Source organism: Lynx canadensis, chromosome D4 (genome assembly GCF_007474595.2).
Source record: "Lynx canadensis isolate LIC74 chromosome D4, mLynCan4.pri.v2, whole genome shotgun sequence".
In the NCBI taxonomy this organism is placed as follows: Eukaryota; Metazoa; Chordata; class Mammalia; order Carnivora; family Felidae; genus Lynx; species Lynx canadensis.
The window spans coordinates 24,745,120-24,758,313 of record NC_044315.2 but is presented as its reverse complement, the minus strand read 5'-3'; the positions used below and the strand labels follow the sequence as shown (position 1 = coordinate 24,758,313).

General features: G+C 36.5%; 1 protein-coding gene across 4 annotated transcripts in view; it reads left to right on the top strand.

Moving 5' to 3' along the window:
* Nucleotides 1-13,194, top strand: part of GKAP1 (G kinase anchoring protein 1) — an 86,221-nt gene that overhangs the window by 49,813 nt on the left and 23,214 nt on the right. For 3 of the 4 annotated variants that reach the window (XM_030293775.1, XM_030293772.1, XM_030293773.1), the window contains one exon: nucleotides 11,390-11,539. The exons of the other annotated variant lie outside the window; for it this stretch is intronic. In XM_030293775.1, the coding sequence (XP_030149635.1) occupies nucleotides 11,390-11,539 (150 nt within the window). The remainder of the gene's footprint in view (nucleotides 1-11,389; nucleotides 11,540-13,194) is intronic. 4 annotated transcript variants of the gene reach the window in all.

Below are 13,194 nucleotides of genomic sequence, written 5' to 3'. Positions count from 1 at the left end.
TCTTAAAATCAAGCAAAAGAAATTATTCTTGCCAAATATGTTTAAGTCACAGATGAAGTAAGCCTTAAGATCTGACTTCAATTTTAGGAATCTAGGGATTACATGTACAAATTAAGTGATACCCAAAGGAAGCAGTCAGGCAAATCTAGGAGATGGATATGCAGGACAACTGGCTTGGTTTCTTCAATAAGAAAGTATTATGGAGAAGGAACAGTGAAGTGTGGGAAAGGAGTGTTCTGGATTAAAGGAGATTTAAGAGATGACCAATATAATTTTGAACCTAGTTAGATTAGCAATAAAAGACATTTCGATAATAACTGAAGCAATTTAAACTAGGTATAAGATAATATTATGAAGCAATTTAAACTAGGTATAAGATAATATTAAAGAATATTTTTGTTAAATGTGATGATATGGTTAAAGTAGAAAATTTTTTGTAATTGCATGTGAATTTTAAGGTGAAATGATGTCTAGAATGTAAAAATCAAAAGGAGGTGGGATAAACTGTGAAGGAAAACCTTAAAAATTATTAAATGCAGGTGTAAAGTATGTGGGTGAAAAATTCATAATAAAAACCATGCAAAATGAATATTGTTTAGTAATACATCCATAATACACTAATATAATATGGACATAATAAATCCTAAACTTATATTAACAGTTACTCTTATGTAGGGAACAAGGTACTGGTAATGTTCTAGTTTTTAACTAAAATGGTGCTATCATGGATGTCCTTTTTTAAAAAGAAACAGTCTTGGGGCATCCGGGTGGCTTAGTCAGTTAGGCAACTGACTCTTGGTTTCACCTCAGGTCGTGATCTTATGGTTTGTGGGTTCAAGCCCCGCATCGGGCTCTGCACTATGGCACAGAGCCTGCTTGGGATTCTCTCTCTCCCTCTCTCTGCCTCTCCCTTGCTTGTGTGCGTTCTCTCTCTCTCTCTCTCTCTCTCTCTCTCTCTCTCTCTCTCAAAATAAATAAAATATAATCAAAATAAATAAAAAGAATCTTACTGAGTTATAATTTACCCTTTGTTAAGTGTATAATTCAATACAGTAACTTATAATAAATTTAAAGAACTTTGCAATCATAACCATAGTCTATTTTGAGATTTATCCATGTTACATTGTAGCATCTGTCAATAGTTCATCTCACTTTATTGCTGAATAGCATTTCATTGTATAAATGTTTATTCACCAGTTGATGGACATTTGCTGTGAATACTTGATACATGTCTTTGTGTAGATATTTGTTTTCATTTAGGTGGATACTTAGAAGTGAAATTGATGGGTAATAAGGTCAAGCTGTTTTCCAGATGTACCATTTATCACTCCCACCGGTGATGTATGAGGGTTCCAGTTTTTCCACATCGCTGCCAACATTTGCTGTTGTCTTTTGTTTTGATGATAGCCATACTAGAACATATATCTCATTGTTTTAATTTGCATTTCCCTAATGACTAGTGATTTTTGAGCATCTTTTCATGTACTCATCAGCCAGCCTTACATCTTCTTTGGTGAAATGTCCATTCATATGTTTTGTTCATTTTTAAAGTATATTGTCGTACTGTTTTGTGAGATTCCTTTACACATTCTGTATATAAGTCCTTTATCAAATATATGATTTTTAAATATTCTTTCCCAGGATGTGATTTACCTTTTTATTTTCTTAATGGTGTCTTTTGAAACACAGAAGTTTTTAATTCTGATGAAGTCTAGTTTATCATTTTTTTCTTTTATGGATTGTGCTTTCGGTGTTTCATTTAATACTCTTGCCTAACCCAAGTCCACAGTGATTTACTGTAGAAACCTTATAGTTTCAGTTATTCCTTTAAAGCCTATGATCCATTTTTTGATTGTGGAAAATACATATAAAATTTACCATCTTAACCAATTTTAAGTGTATAGTTCAGTGATACTGAGTACATTCAAATTGTGCAGCCATCGTCACTATCCATCCCCATAAATAACTCTTTTCATCTTATAAAACTGAAGATCTGTACTTAATAATAACTCCCCATTCTCCCGTCCCCACAGCAACCACTATTCTACTTTCTGTCTCTATGACTTTGACTACTCTAAGTACCTCATATAAGTATAATCATTTGGTATTTGTCTTTTTGTGACTTATTTTACTTAGTTTAATATCCTCAAGTTTCACCCATGTTATACATTATTGCAGAATTTTCCTTTTTAAGGCTGAGTAGTATTCCATTGTATGTATTTACCACATTTTGCTTATCTATTTGTCTGTCAGTGGTCACTTGGATTGCTTCCATGTTTTAGCTAATGTGAGTGCTGCTGCTGTGAACATGAGTGTGCAGATACCTCTGAGACCCTGCTTTCAATTCTTTTGGGAATACACCCAGAAGTGGAGTTGCTAGATCATATGGTAATTCTGCTTTTAATTTCTCAAGGAGCAGTCATCTTGTTTTAAACAGTGGTTGTACAGTTTTACATTCCCACCAGCAACTTGCAAGGGTTCCGATTTCTTCACATTCTTGCCAGCACTTGCTTTCTAGACACACCATTCTAATGGGTATGAGGTGGTAATTCACTGTAGTTTTGATTTGCATTTCCCTAATCATTAGTGATGTTGAAAATTTTTTCTGTGCTTAATGGTATTCATAGATCTTCTTTGGAGTAATGTCTATTCAAGTCCTTTGCCCATTTTTAAATTGGGTTGTTTTTTTATTATTGAATTTTAGATGTTCTCTGTATATTCTGGATATGAATCCTTTAGTAGATACATGATTTGCAAATATTTTTCTTTTTCTATGGGTTGACTTGGTCATGGTGTATATAATTCTTTCAATTAGTTGTTGAATTCTGTTTGCTAATATTTTGTAGGGACATTTATTTTATTTATTTTTTTTTTTAAATTTTTTTTTTTCAACGTTTATTTATTTTTGGGACAGAGAGAGACAGAGCATGAACGGGGGAGGGGCAGAGAGAGAGGGAGACACAGAATCGGAAACAGGCTCCAGGCTCTGAGCCATCAGCCCAGAGCCTGACGTGGGGCTCGAACTCACGGACCGCGAGATCGTGACCTGGCTGAAGTCGGACGCTTAACCGACTGCGCCACCCAGGCGCCCCGAGACATTTATTTTTTATTTTTTTTAATTTACATCCCTTTATAAAAGACATTGGTGTATAGTTTTCTTGAAGTGTTTTTGTGTGTTGGTATCAAGGTTATGCTGCTTTATGAAGCATTTTCTCCATTTTTGGGAAAAATTTGAAAAGCATTGATACTAGTCCTTTAAATGTTTGATAGAATTCACCAGTCAAACCATCAGGTCCAAGGCTTTTCTTTGTTGGGAGAATTTTGATTACTAATTACATCTCTTTAGTAGTTATAAGTCTATTCAGATTTTCTATTATTCGTGATTTCTTTTTGGTAGGCTTTTGTTTCTAGGAATTTGTTCATTTCATCTAGGTTATCCAGTTTATTTGGCATATAGGTGTTCATAGTCTTCTTTTATAATCCTTATTTCTGTAGAACTAATAGTAACGTCCTGTTTACATCTCTGATTTTAGCAATTTGAGTCTTAGTCCATCTAGCTAAAAAGATTTGTCAATTTTGTTGATCTTTTTAAAGAACCAACTTCTGGTTTCATTGATTTTCTCTTATTTTTCTATTCTCTATTTTGTTTACCTCTAATCTTATTTCCTTCATTTTGCTAGCATTGGGTTTAGTTTTTTATTTTTTCTAGTTCCTTAAGTTGTAAAGTTGAGTTGTTGGTTTGAGATCTTGTTTTTTAAGGCAAGCATTTATAGCTATAAGTTTCCCCTTTAGCACTGCTTTTGATGCATCTTGTAAGGTTTGGTATGGTGTGTTTTGGTTTTCATTTGTCTCTAAGTATTTTTCTAATTTCCCTTGTGATTTCTTTCTTGATCCATTAATTATTTAAAACTGTGTTGTTTAATTTCTGCAATTTTGTGAATTTTCCACTTTTCTCTGTTTTTGATTTCTACGTCCATCCTGTTGTTGTCTGAAAAGATACTTTATATAATTTGTCTTTTAAAAGCTATTGAGACTACATTTGTGGCCTCATATGTGGGCTGTCCTAGGAAATGTCCCATGTGCACTTGAAACAAATGTGTATACTGTTATTGTTGAGTAGAGTGTTCTGTATTTGTTAGATCTAGTTGGTTTATTGTGTTAAGTTCTTTATTTCCCTACTTAGCTTCTAATTATTCTCTTCATAATTGAGAGCGGGTTATTGAAGTCTCCAACTATTACTATAGAACTGCCTATTTCTCCCTTCAATTCTCTCAGTTTTTACTTCATATATTTTTATGGGTATGTCATTGGGTATGTAAATTTTTATAATTGTTATATTTTCTTGCTGTATTAGACCTTTTATTAATATATAATGTCATCTTTGTCTCTTGTAAACTTTTTTGATTTTAAAGTCTGTTTTGTCTGATATTCATTATAGTCACTCCTGCTTTCTTTTGGTTACTATATTCACAGTATATCTTTTTCCATCTCCACTTTCAGTCTATTTGTGTCTTTAGATCCCAAGTGAGTCTCTTGTAGAGACCATATAGTTGGATGTGTGTTTTCATCCATTCCGCCTATCTCTGTCTTTTCATTAGGGAGTTTACTCCATTTACATTTAAAGTAATTATGGATGATGAGGGATTTCTATCAGTGCGCTGTTTATTTTTTATATGCCCTATAGCTTTGTTGTCCTTCATTTCCTGAATTACTGTCTTTTGTGTGTAGTTGATTTTTTTTTTTTTTAATTTTTTTTTTTTATTTTTGGGACAGAGCGAGACAGAGCATGAACGGGGGAGGGGCAGAGAGAGAGGGAGACACAGAATCGGAAACAGGCTCCAGGCTCTGGGCCATCAGCCCAGAGCCCGACATGGGGCTCGAACCCACGGACCGTGAGATCGTGACCTGGCTGAAGTCGGACGCTTAACCGACTGCGCCACCCAGGCGCCCCTGTAGTTGATTTTTTGTAGTGAAATGTTTAAATTCCTTTCTTGTTTCCTTTTGTGTATATTCTGTAGCTATTTTCTTTGTGATTACCATGGGGATTACATTTAACATCCTGAAGCTATAACACTCTAATTTGAATTTATAACAGCTTAACTTCATTAGCATACAAAAACTCTGCTTTTTACACTGCCATCCCTAGCCCTTTGGTTGTTGATGTTACACAATTACATCTTAGTACATTGCATGCCCCAAAACATAAACTAATGATTATTTTATGGGGTGCCTGGGTGGCTCAGTCGGTTGAGCATCTGACTTAGGCTCAGGTCATGATCTCGTGGTTCATGAGTTCGAGCCCCATATTGGGCTCTGTGCTTATGTGCTGACAACTCAGAGCCTGGAGCCTGCTTTGGATTCTGTGTCTCCCATTCTCTCTGCCCACCCTGCCCCTGCCCACTTGTATGGTGTCTCTCTCTGTCTCTCAAAAAGGAATAAATGTTAAAAAAAATTTTTTAATGCATTAGTTTCCTAAATTATATAGAAAACAAGATTGGGAGTTACAAACCAAAGTTATAGTAATACTAACTTTTACACTAATTGTTTTTTCTTAAAAAAAATTTTTTTAATGTTTATTTGTTTTTGAGAGACAGAGCACGAGTTAGGGAGGGGCAGAGAGAGAGGGGGAGACACAGGCTGAAGCAGGCTCCAGTCTCCGAGCTGTTAGAACAGAGCCTGATGCAGGGCTTGTGCTCACAAACCCAGAGATCGTGGCCCAGGCCAAAGTCAGATGCTCAAACAACTGAGCCACCCAGGTACCCCTAATTATTTTTTCTTTAAATATATTAATCTTTTAAATCTTTAGAAAAAAAAAAACCTAGTTAAATACATTGTTATAGTAACACCGGCTTTTATCATACCAATATATTTACCTTTATTTAGGTTTATGTTTCTCTGAATGGCTCTGAGTCACTGTCTTTTCTTTCTACCTTGTCAGGACTCCCTTGAGCATTTCTTCCAGGGCAGGTCTGGTGTTTACAAACAACCTCAGTTTTTGTTTATTTGGGAATGTCTCGATTTCTCCTTTATTTCTGAATGACAGTTTTTTTTTCTCCTTTATTTCTGAATGACAGTTTTATTTCTCCTTTGTTTCTGAATGACAGATAATTGGTTATGGGGCACCTGGGTGGCTCAGTCATTTGGGTATCTGACTCTTGTTTTCGGCTCAGGTCATGATCCCAGGGTCATGCGGTCAAGCCCTGCGTTGGGCTCCATGCTGAGCGTGGGGTCTGCTTAAGACTCTCTCCCCCTCTACCCCTCTTCTCTGCTTGTACTCTCTCACTTTAAAAAAAAAAAAAAGGTTGAAAGTTTTTTTTCTTTTAGTATTTGAGTATATTGGCCTATGTTTTCTGGACTCCAACGTTTCTGAGGACAAATCTGCTGATGATCTCAGTGAAGCTCCCTTGTATGTGGTAATTTACTTCTTACTGCTTTTAGTATTTTTTTCTTTGTGTTTTGAAAGTTTGTTTATAGTGGGTCTTGGTGTGGCTCTCTTTGAGTTCATCTTACTTGAAATTCTTTCAACTTCTTAGATGTTTATACTCATGTCTTTCATCAAATATGGCAAATTTTCTTATTGTTCCTTCACATATTTTCTGTTTCTTTGTCTTTTCTCCTTCTGAGACCCCCACAGTGTGTATATTGTCCTGCTTGGTGGTATCCTATAGGTCCCTTAGAGTGTTTACTTTCTTCAATTATTCTTTGTAGTCTTCTGCCTATGTAATTTCCATTGTCCTATCTTTAAGTTCACTGATTCTTTCTTCTGCTAGTTCAGTTCTGCCTTTAATTTGTCATTTCAGTTGTACTTTTCAGCTCCAGAGGTTTTTTTTTGGTATCTTTTCAGATTTTCTGTCTCTACTGATATTTCCATTTTGTTCACACATTGTTTTCTTGATTTTTTCCACAACTTCCTTCAGTTCTTTGAGCATCTTTTTATGATAGTTATTATAAAGTCTTTGTCACATAGGGGCGCCTGGGTGGCTTAGTCAGTTAAGTGGCCGACTTTGGCTCAGGTCATGATCTCACAGTCTGTGAGTTCGAGCCCTGCGTTGGGCTCTGTGCTGATAGCTCAGAGCCTGGAGCCTGCTTCGGATTCTGTGTCTCCCTTTCTCTTTGCCCCTCCCCCAGTCATGCTCTGTCTCTCTGCCTTTCAAAAAAAAATGAATAAATGTTAAAAAAAGAATTTTAAAGTTTTTGTCACATATAACTGTCATATGTCTTTTTCAGGGACAGTTTTTGTTGATTTATTTTTTGCCTCTCAATAGGCTGTACTTTTGTATTTCTTTGAATACATTGTGATTTTTTTTGTTAAGTGCTAGACATTTGAAACTAATAATGTGGTAACTCTGGAAATCAAATTCTCCTTCCTTGGATAGTGGTGGGTTTTATTTAAAAAAAAAACAAACCTTTTTTTTAAAATTGTTGTAGGCTATCTCTGTTCAAAGGATCAACATGAGGTGTAAACTTAATTTCTTAGGTCTTTTCTGGGCCTTTTACCTTGCACGTGCACAGTCACTTTTTAATTTTCCCCTTCTAGACATTTGCTTTTGAGTGTCCTAGTTTTTTTTTTTTTTTTTTTTTTTTTTTTTTTTTTCAACCTTTTTATTTATTTTTGGGACAGAGAGAGACAGAGCATGAACGGGGGAGGGGCAGAGAGAGAGGGAGACACAGAATCGGAAACAGGCTCCAGGCTCCGAGCCATCAGCCCAGAGCCTGACGCGGGGCTCGAACTCACGGACCGCGAGATCGTGACCTGGCTGAAGTCGGACGCTTAACCGACTGCGCCACCCAGGCGCCCCTGAGTGTCCTAGTTTTTAATGTCTGGCTCCCAAAAGTGAAAAAGCAAAATATGAAGGGAGGGAAAAAGGGCACCAACCCTTTGAATCCAGTGGAAGTCACTTCAGCTGGAGGGAGAGGAGCTTGCAACAGTGTGAGGAGGTACAACTACAATGGCTGCCTGCCTCTTTGTTTCTTTGTCTGCACTTCTGTGATCAGAGCCTCAATCAGTGACTAGAGCAGATTCCCATTATTTGGAGGACAGCGTCCTTTTTTGCCCACCCTAGTTCCCATAAATTGTGCACATTGCTCCATAAACATTTCACACAGCTGCCTGCCACACGACTGAGGACAGGGGATGAGTAGCTGCTACTGTACTAAGAGCTAAAATTAACCAAAATTCGTCTCAGTTTACCATCTAAGTCTTTCCCTGGAAGTTGCAAGCCTTCAACAGATTCCAGAATTCTAAAATAGTTACATCAGATAGATTCTATCAGTGCAGTTGTCTAGATGAGGTGCTTCTTTCTCCACCATCTTCCCAGGATCCTCTCCATGATCTGTTTTGAGTTAATTTTTGTATTCAGTGTGCAAAAAGAAGCCAAATTCACCTTTGGTGTGTGTGTGCCCAGTTGTCCCTGCACCACTTGTTGAGAATACTCTTGTTTCCTTAAAGGAATACCTTGACTCCTTTTTAAAAAACTGACCATAAATGTGAAAGCTAGGATCTAGAGTCTCAGTTATGTTCCAGTGATCTATAAGGCTATACTTACACAAATACCATACTGTCTTTCTCACTGTATGCTTGGCACATAATAGATGTTCAGTATTTGAGTTAAATTGAAATTGAATTGGCTCAACTTATTAAAGAGTCTGTGTTCTTACATTTGCCACATGTTTGCCTTTTTTCTGTTGGGATGTGTGTGTGGTAAGGGGAGTTGTGGGTAATTCCTTTTTGCTTCTTTTCTCCCTAGTTTCCTATCAAACTATATTTTGAAAAATTCTATCCTTATTCTACAAAGACATTTTCTGCTTCACTGAAAAATACTCCAGGACAGAGTACCTTTGGGACAGGCATGCTGTAGTAACCCTCTACAGCTAATGGTAGTAGCCTTCAAAAACAACGATGTTGACTAGAACTGTACTCTTTAGAGAAGTGACATCCAGAGGCCTGTTAGTTGCCATCATGTTATTCCTTCCATCAAAGCTTGGCTGTTTTAAGCATTGTTGTATTTATTGCTTTAAAGTAAAATCTTACCAGAATATACCGGACGTATTTTATTAAGCAGTAGACTTAGAGTTATATCTGTACCATGTAACAATAGAATGACTCATGGGCAAGTTATTCAACTTTCCTGAGGCCATGATTACTTTGTGACAAAATAAGTCTTGCTCTATTAATCTCTTATGGTAATGAGAATCAAAGTGATGCTTGTGTGTTTTGCAGAATGCAAAGTGATACACAAACTTTTTAATGCCATTTGTTTATTTCTTAAGCAGCAATACACATCTTTATTTCTGTAAAATGCTATCTTTTTTTAAATGTTTATGTTAAGAGAGAGCCCCCGCACAGGGCCACACATGCGTGCGCGAGGGGGAGGAGCAGAGAGAGAATCCCAAGCAGAGCCTGACTACAAGGGACTTGATCTCAAGACCCGTGAGATCACAATCTGAGCTGGAAGCAAGGGTCAGATGCTTAACCAACTGAGCCACCCAGGCACCCCTCTTTCAGATGCTTTCTAAGATAATATGAAAGGAAAGGAATTTGAACTGTTGGATCATTTGCTTACAAAAACAACTGAAATGGGTAAAGTTTGAGTGTTACAGCTCAAGAATGTGGGACATTTGTGAAACCAAGGAGAATAAGAGGAACATTTCTTTAGTCTCTGTCTTTATGGCAAGAAGTTGTAGAGGAAATGCTGCTTTTATTGGAGAACATGTAAAATTTCTAATTTAATGCAATTGAATAGATTGTGATAAAATCTTGTTTCTTTATCACTGGTATGTAGAATTTATGTAAAAGTTATTTCTTAAATATAAAAGATTGAGCAATACAGAGCTACAGTAATCAGGGTTGTGTGGTATGGCACAAGGGTAAACATATAGGTTAACATAATAGAAGTGAATCCAGAAGGAAACTCTTTATGAAACCAATTTATGTTCAATTGGTTTTGTATAAGCGTGCCAAGACAATTCAGTGGAGGAAGGAATGATCTTCACAATAAATGATGCTGGATATCCACATGCAAAAGAATGAGTTTGGACCCTTTGTTCACATCATACACATAAAAAAATAACTCAGAATGGATTACAGACATAAATGTAAGAGCTACAACAGTAAAGCTCTTGGAAGAGATTATATGAGTAAATCTTCATAACTGAGTTAGGTCATGGTTTCTTGGATAAATTGGACATTGTCAAAATTCAGAACTTTTGTAATACAAAGGTCACTATCAAGAATGTGAAAAGACAACCCATCAAATGGGAGAAGATATTTCCAAGTCATATATTGGATAAGAGGCTTGTATCCAGAATATGTAGAAAAAACTCTTACTACTCAAAAATAAAAGGCAATCCATTTAAAAAGTAGGCAACACATCTCAGTAGACGTGTTTCCAAAAAGATACACCAATGTCCAATAAGCACATGAAAGAGATGCTCAGCCCCATTAGCCATCAGGGAAATGCAACTCAAAGCCACAGTGAGATACCGCTCACACTCACTATAATGGCAAGTGTTGGTGAGAATGTGGAGAAATTAGAACCCTCATGAGTTCTACCGATGGGATTATAAAATGGTATGGCTGCTTTGGAAAACTATCTGGCAGTTCCTCAAGAAGTTAGACATAGAGTTACCACATGTCCCAGCTACTCATAAGTATAAACCCAAGAGAATTGAAAACATAGCCACACAAAAACTTGTTCTTAAATGTTTATAGTAGCATTATTCATAACAGCCCAAAAGTGGAAACCACCTAAATTGTCCATCAGCCAATGGATGGAGAAATAAAGTGTAGTGTATCCATCGGTAGGATATTATTTGGTAATCAGGAGTGAAGTATTGATACATGTCATAATAGAGGTGAACTTTGAAAGCATTGTACTAAGTGAAAGAAGCCAGTCACAAAAGGGCACATGTTGAATGGTTTGATTTATATCAAATGTCCAGAGTAGGCAGATCTATACAGACAAAAAGTAGATTAATGTCATGCAGCGGACAACTAAGGGTGAAGGTATTAGGAGGAAATGGGGAATGACTGCTAATAAGTTCAGGATTTGTTTTGGGGATGATGAAACTTATTGTAGTTATGGTTGCACACCTGTGAATATATTAAAAACCATTGAATTGTGCATATTAAATGGGTGAATTGTATGGTATATGGACAATTTTTTTTTTTTTAATCAAGCAGTACCCAACTCAAAAAACTATGAAGAGAAGGACATCTAAGAATGTGCCTCTACTATTTATCTTCTGGAGACAGAAAAGAATAAAATGGTTGTTTAACTCTTAGTTACCATTTTTCTTTCATTCTCTAGTCTTGTAGTGGCTGACTAGGTTTATTAAATGCATCCACTTTTGTGTTGAATGATAGTAAATCCTAATTCATTTTTGACAGGAATTGAGTTCTCAGACTTTATCACATGATGGAGGATTCTTCAATAGACTGGAAGATGATGTTCATAAAATTCTTATTAGAGAAAAAAGAAGAGAACAGCTTACAGAATATAATGGAACAGATAATTGCGCAGCTCATGAACACAACCAGGCATGTAAAATAGAAAATTCTCTTAAAATCACAGTGAAATTAAGATGCAATTTTCCTTTAAAAAAAAAAAAAAACAACTTAAGCAGTGGAATCCAACTATGATATGATGCTACAATTTTAGGGTATTATCTTAGTCATTATCACACATAGATTCTTATGTTATCAAGTGTGAGGTCCTCCATTCATTGAATATTGCTGAATGTGTGCTATGTGCTAGGTACTGTTAGGCACCAGTACAGGGAGTGGGAATACCGAGATGGGTGAGACTGTCCTTCACTTAGATACTCAGAGCAGTGGGGATAGGAGTAGGCAGACCTATACAGTATCAGTCAGCATGATGAAGGCTTTGAGAGAGAGAAGCACGATAAACACGAGGCTTTGAATAGAGAAGGTACTAGCTCCCTCCCTGGGGGAATTGTGAAAGGTGTCTGATGAATTGACATTTGGGATGGATGTTGAATGATGAATAAACTGTAAGAGAAATAGAGGGAGCCTGCGGGAAGTGCAAGAGCAGAGGCCCAGAGCTGCATAAGCCATAGACCGAATATTCAGAAAATAGAAGATTCTGCACTGAGATATGTACAGGGTATGTGAAGGTGAGGTAACAGGGCTGGGGAAATAGATTGGGTTTAGATTATGAAGGTCTTTTTTTGGAACTAAGAAGTTGGAACTTTAACGTGTAGACCAGGGGTTGCAAACTATTGCCCGCAAGCTAAGAATGCTACTCACATTTAAAAACACTCAAAAACCAAAAAAGAAAGTAAAGATCTTATCATGTAGAGACATATAAGTTGCCTTTATTTTTCTCACCACAACTGCTAGTCTTCTGTTTTACTGGTTCTTAAACTTGAATATGTTCTTTAACTTAAATTGACCTCTGATCCATCAGTAACTGTTCCTAGCCTGGAACTTGTAGTAATTTCAGTATTGTGCCCACAAACACCTTCCTCCTTGATTTTCTCTTCTTCCCTTTCAGATGCACAGCATTGCCTTTCACAATATTACCTACTTCCTCTATTTTGATTTAATTCCTGGGCTTCCAGGTATTGCTGGACAACCTGTTTTTTTAAAAACAGTGTAATGTTCTCCTCTGAAAATAAGTGCTATGTAACTTTTGCCATATCTTCATTTCTACTTAACAGGCCTTTGGTTCATCTCTCTCTCTCTTTAATTGAAGTATAATTAGTACACAATGTTATATTAGTTTCAGGTATGCAATATAATGATATAACAAATCTGTACATTTTGACTTTGAAAGATTCGTACAGTGGCTGTTCCAAATTCTAACTTTTTAAAAAAATTTACTCACTTATTTTGAGAGAGAGCACGCAAGCAGGGGAAGGACAGAGAGAGAATCTAAGCAGGCTCCGAGCCATCAGCACAAAGCTGGAAATGGGGCTCAGTCTCACGAACTGTGAAATCATGACCTGACCTGAAATCAAGAGTTGGGTGCTTAACCCATTGAGGCACTCAAGCACCCTAGCTGTTCCAAATTCTGAAAGCCTGTTTCCTATCCTTTTACTCTTCTGTTGACATTATCTATTTGTTTCATTAAGATAGTCATTTAACAAATTAAACACCTACTGTGTTGTGTTATAGAGAGACGTAGAAGAAGTCAGACCTTTAAGAACTTTTTATTCTAATGTAGCAGTAAG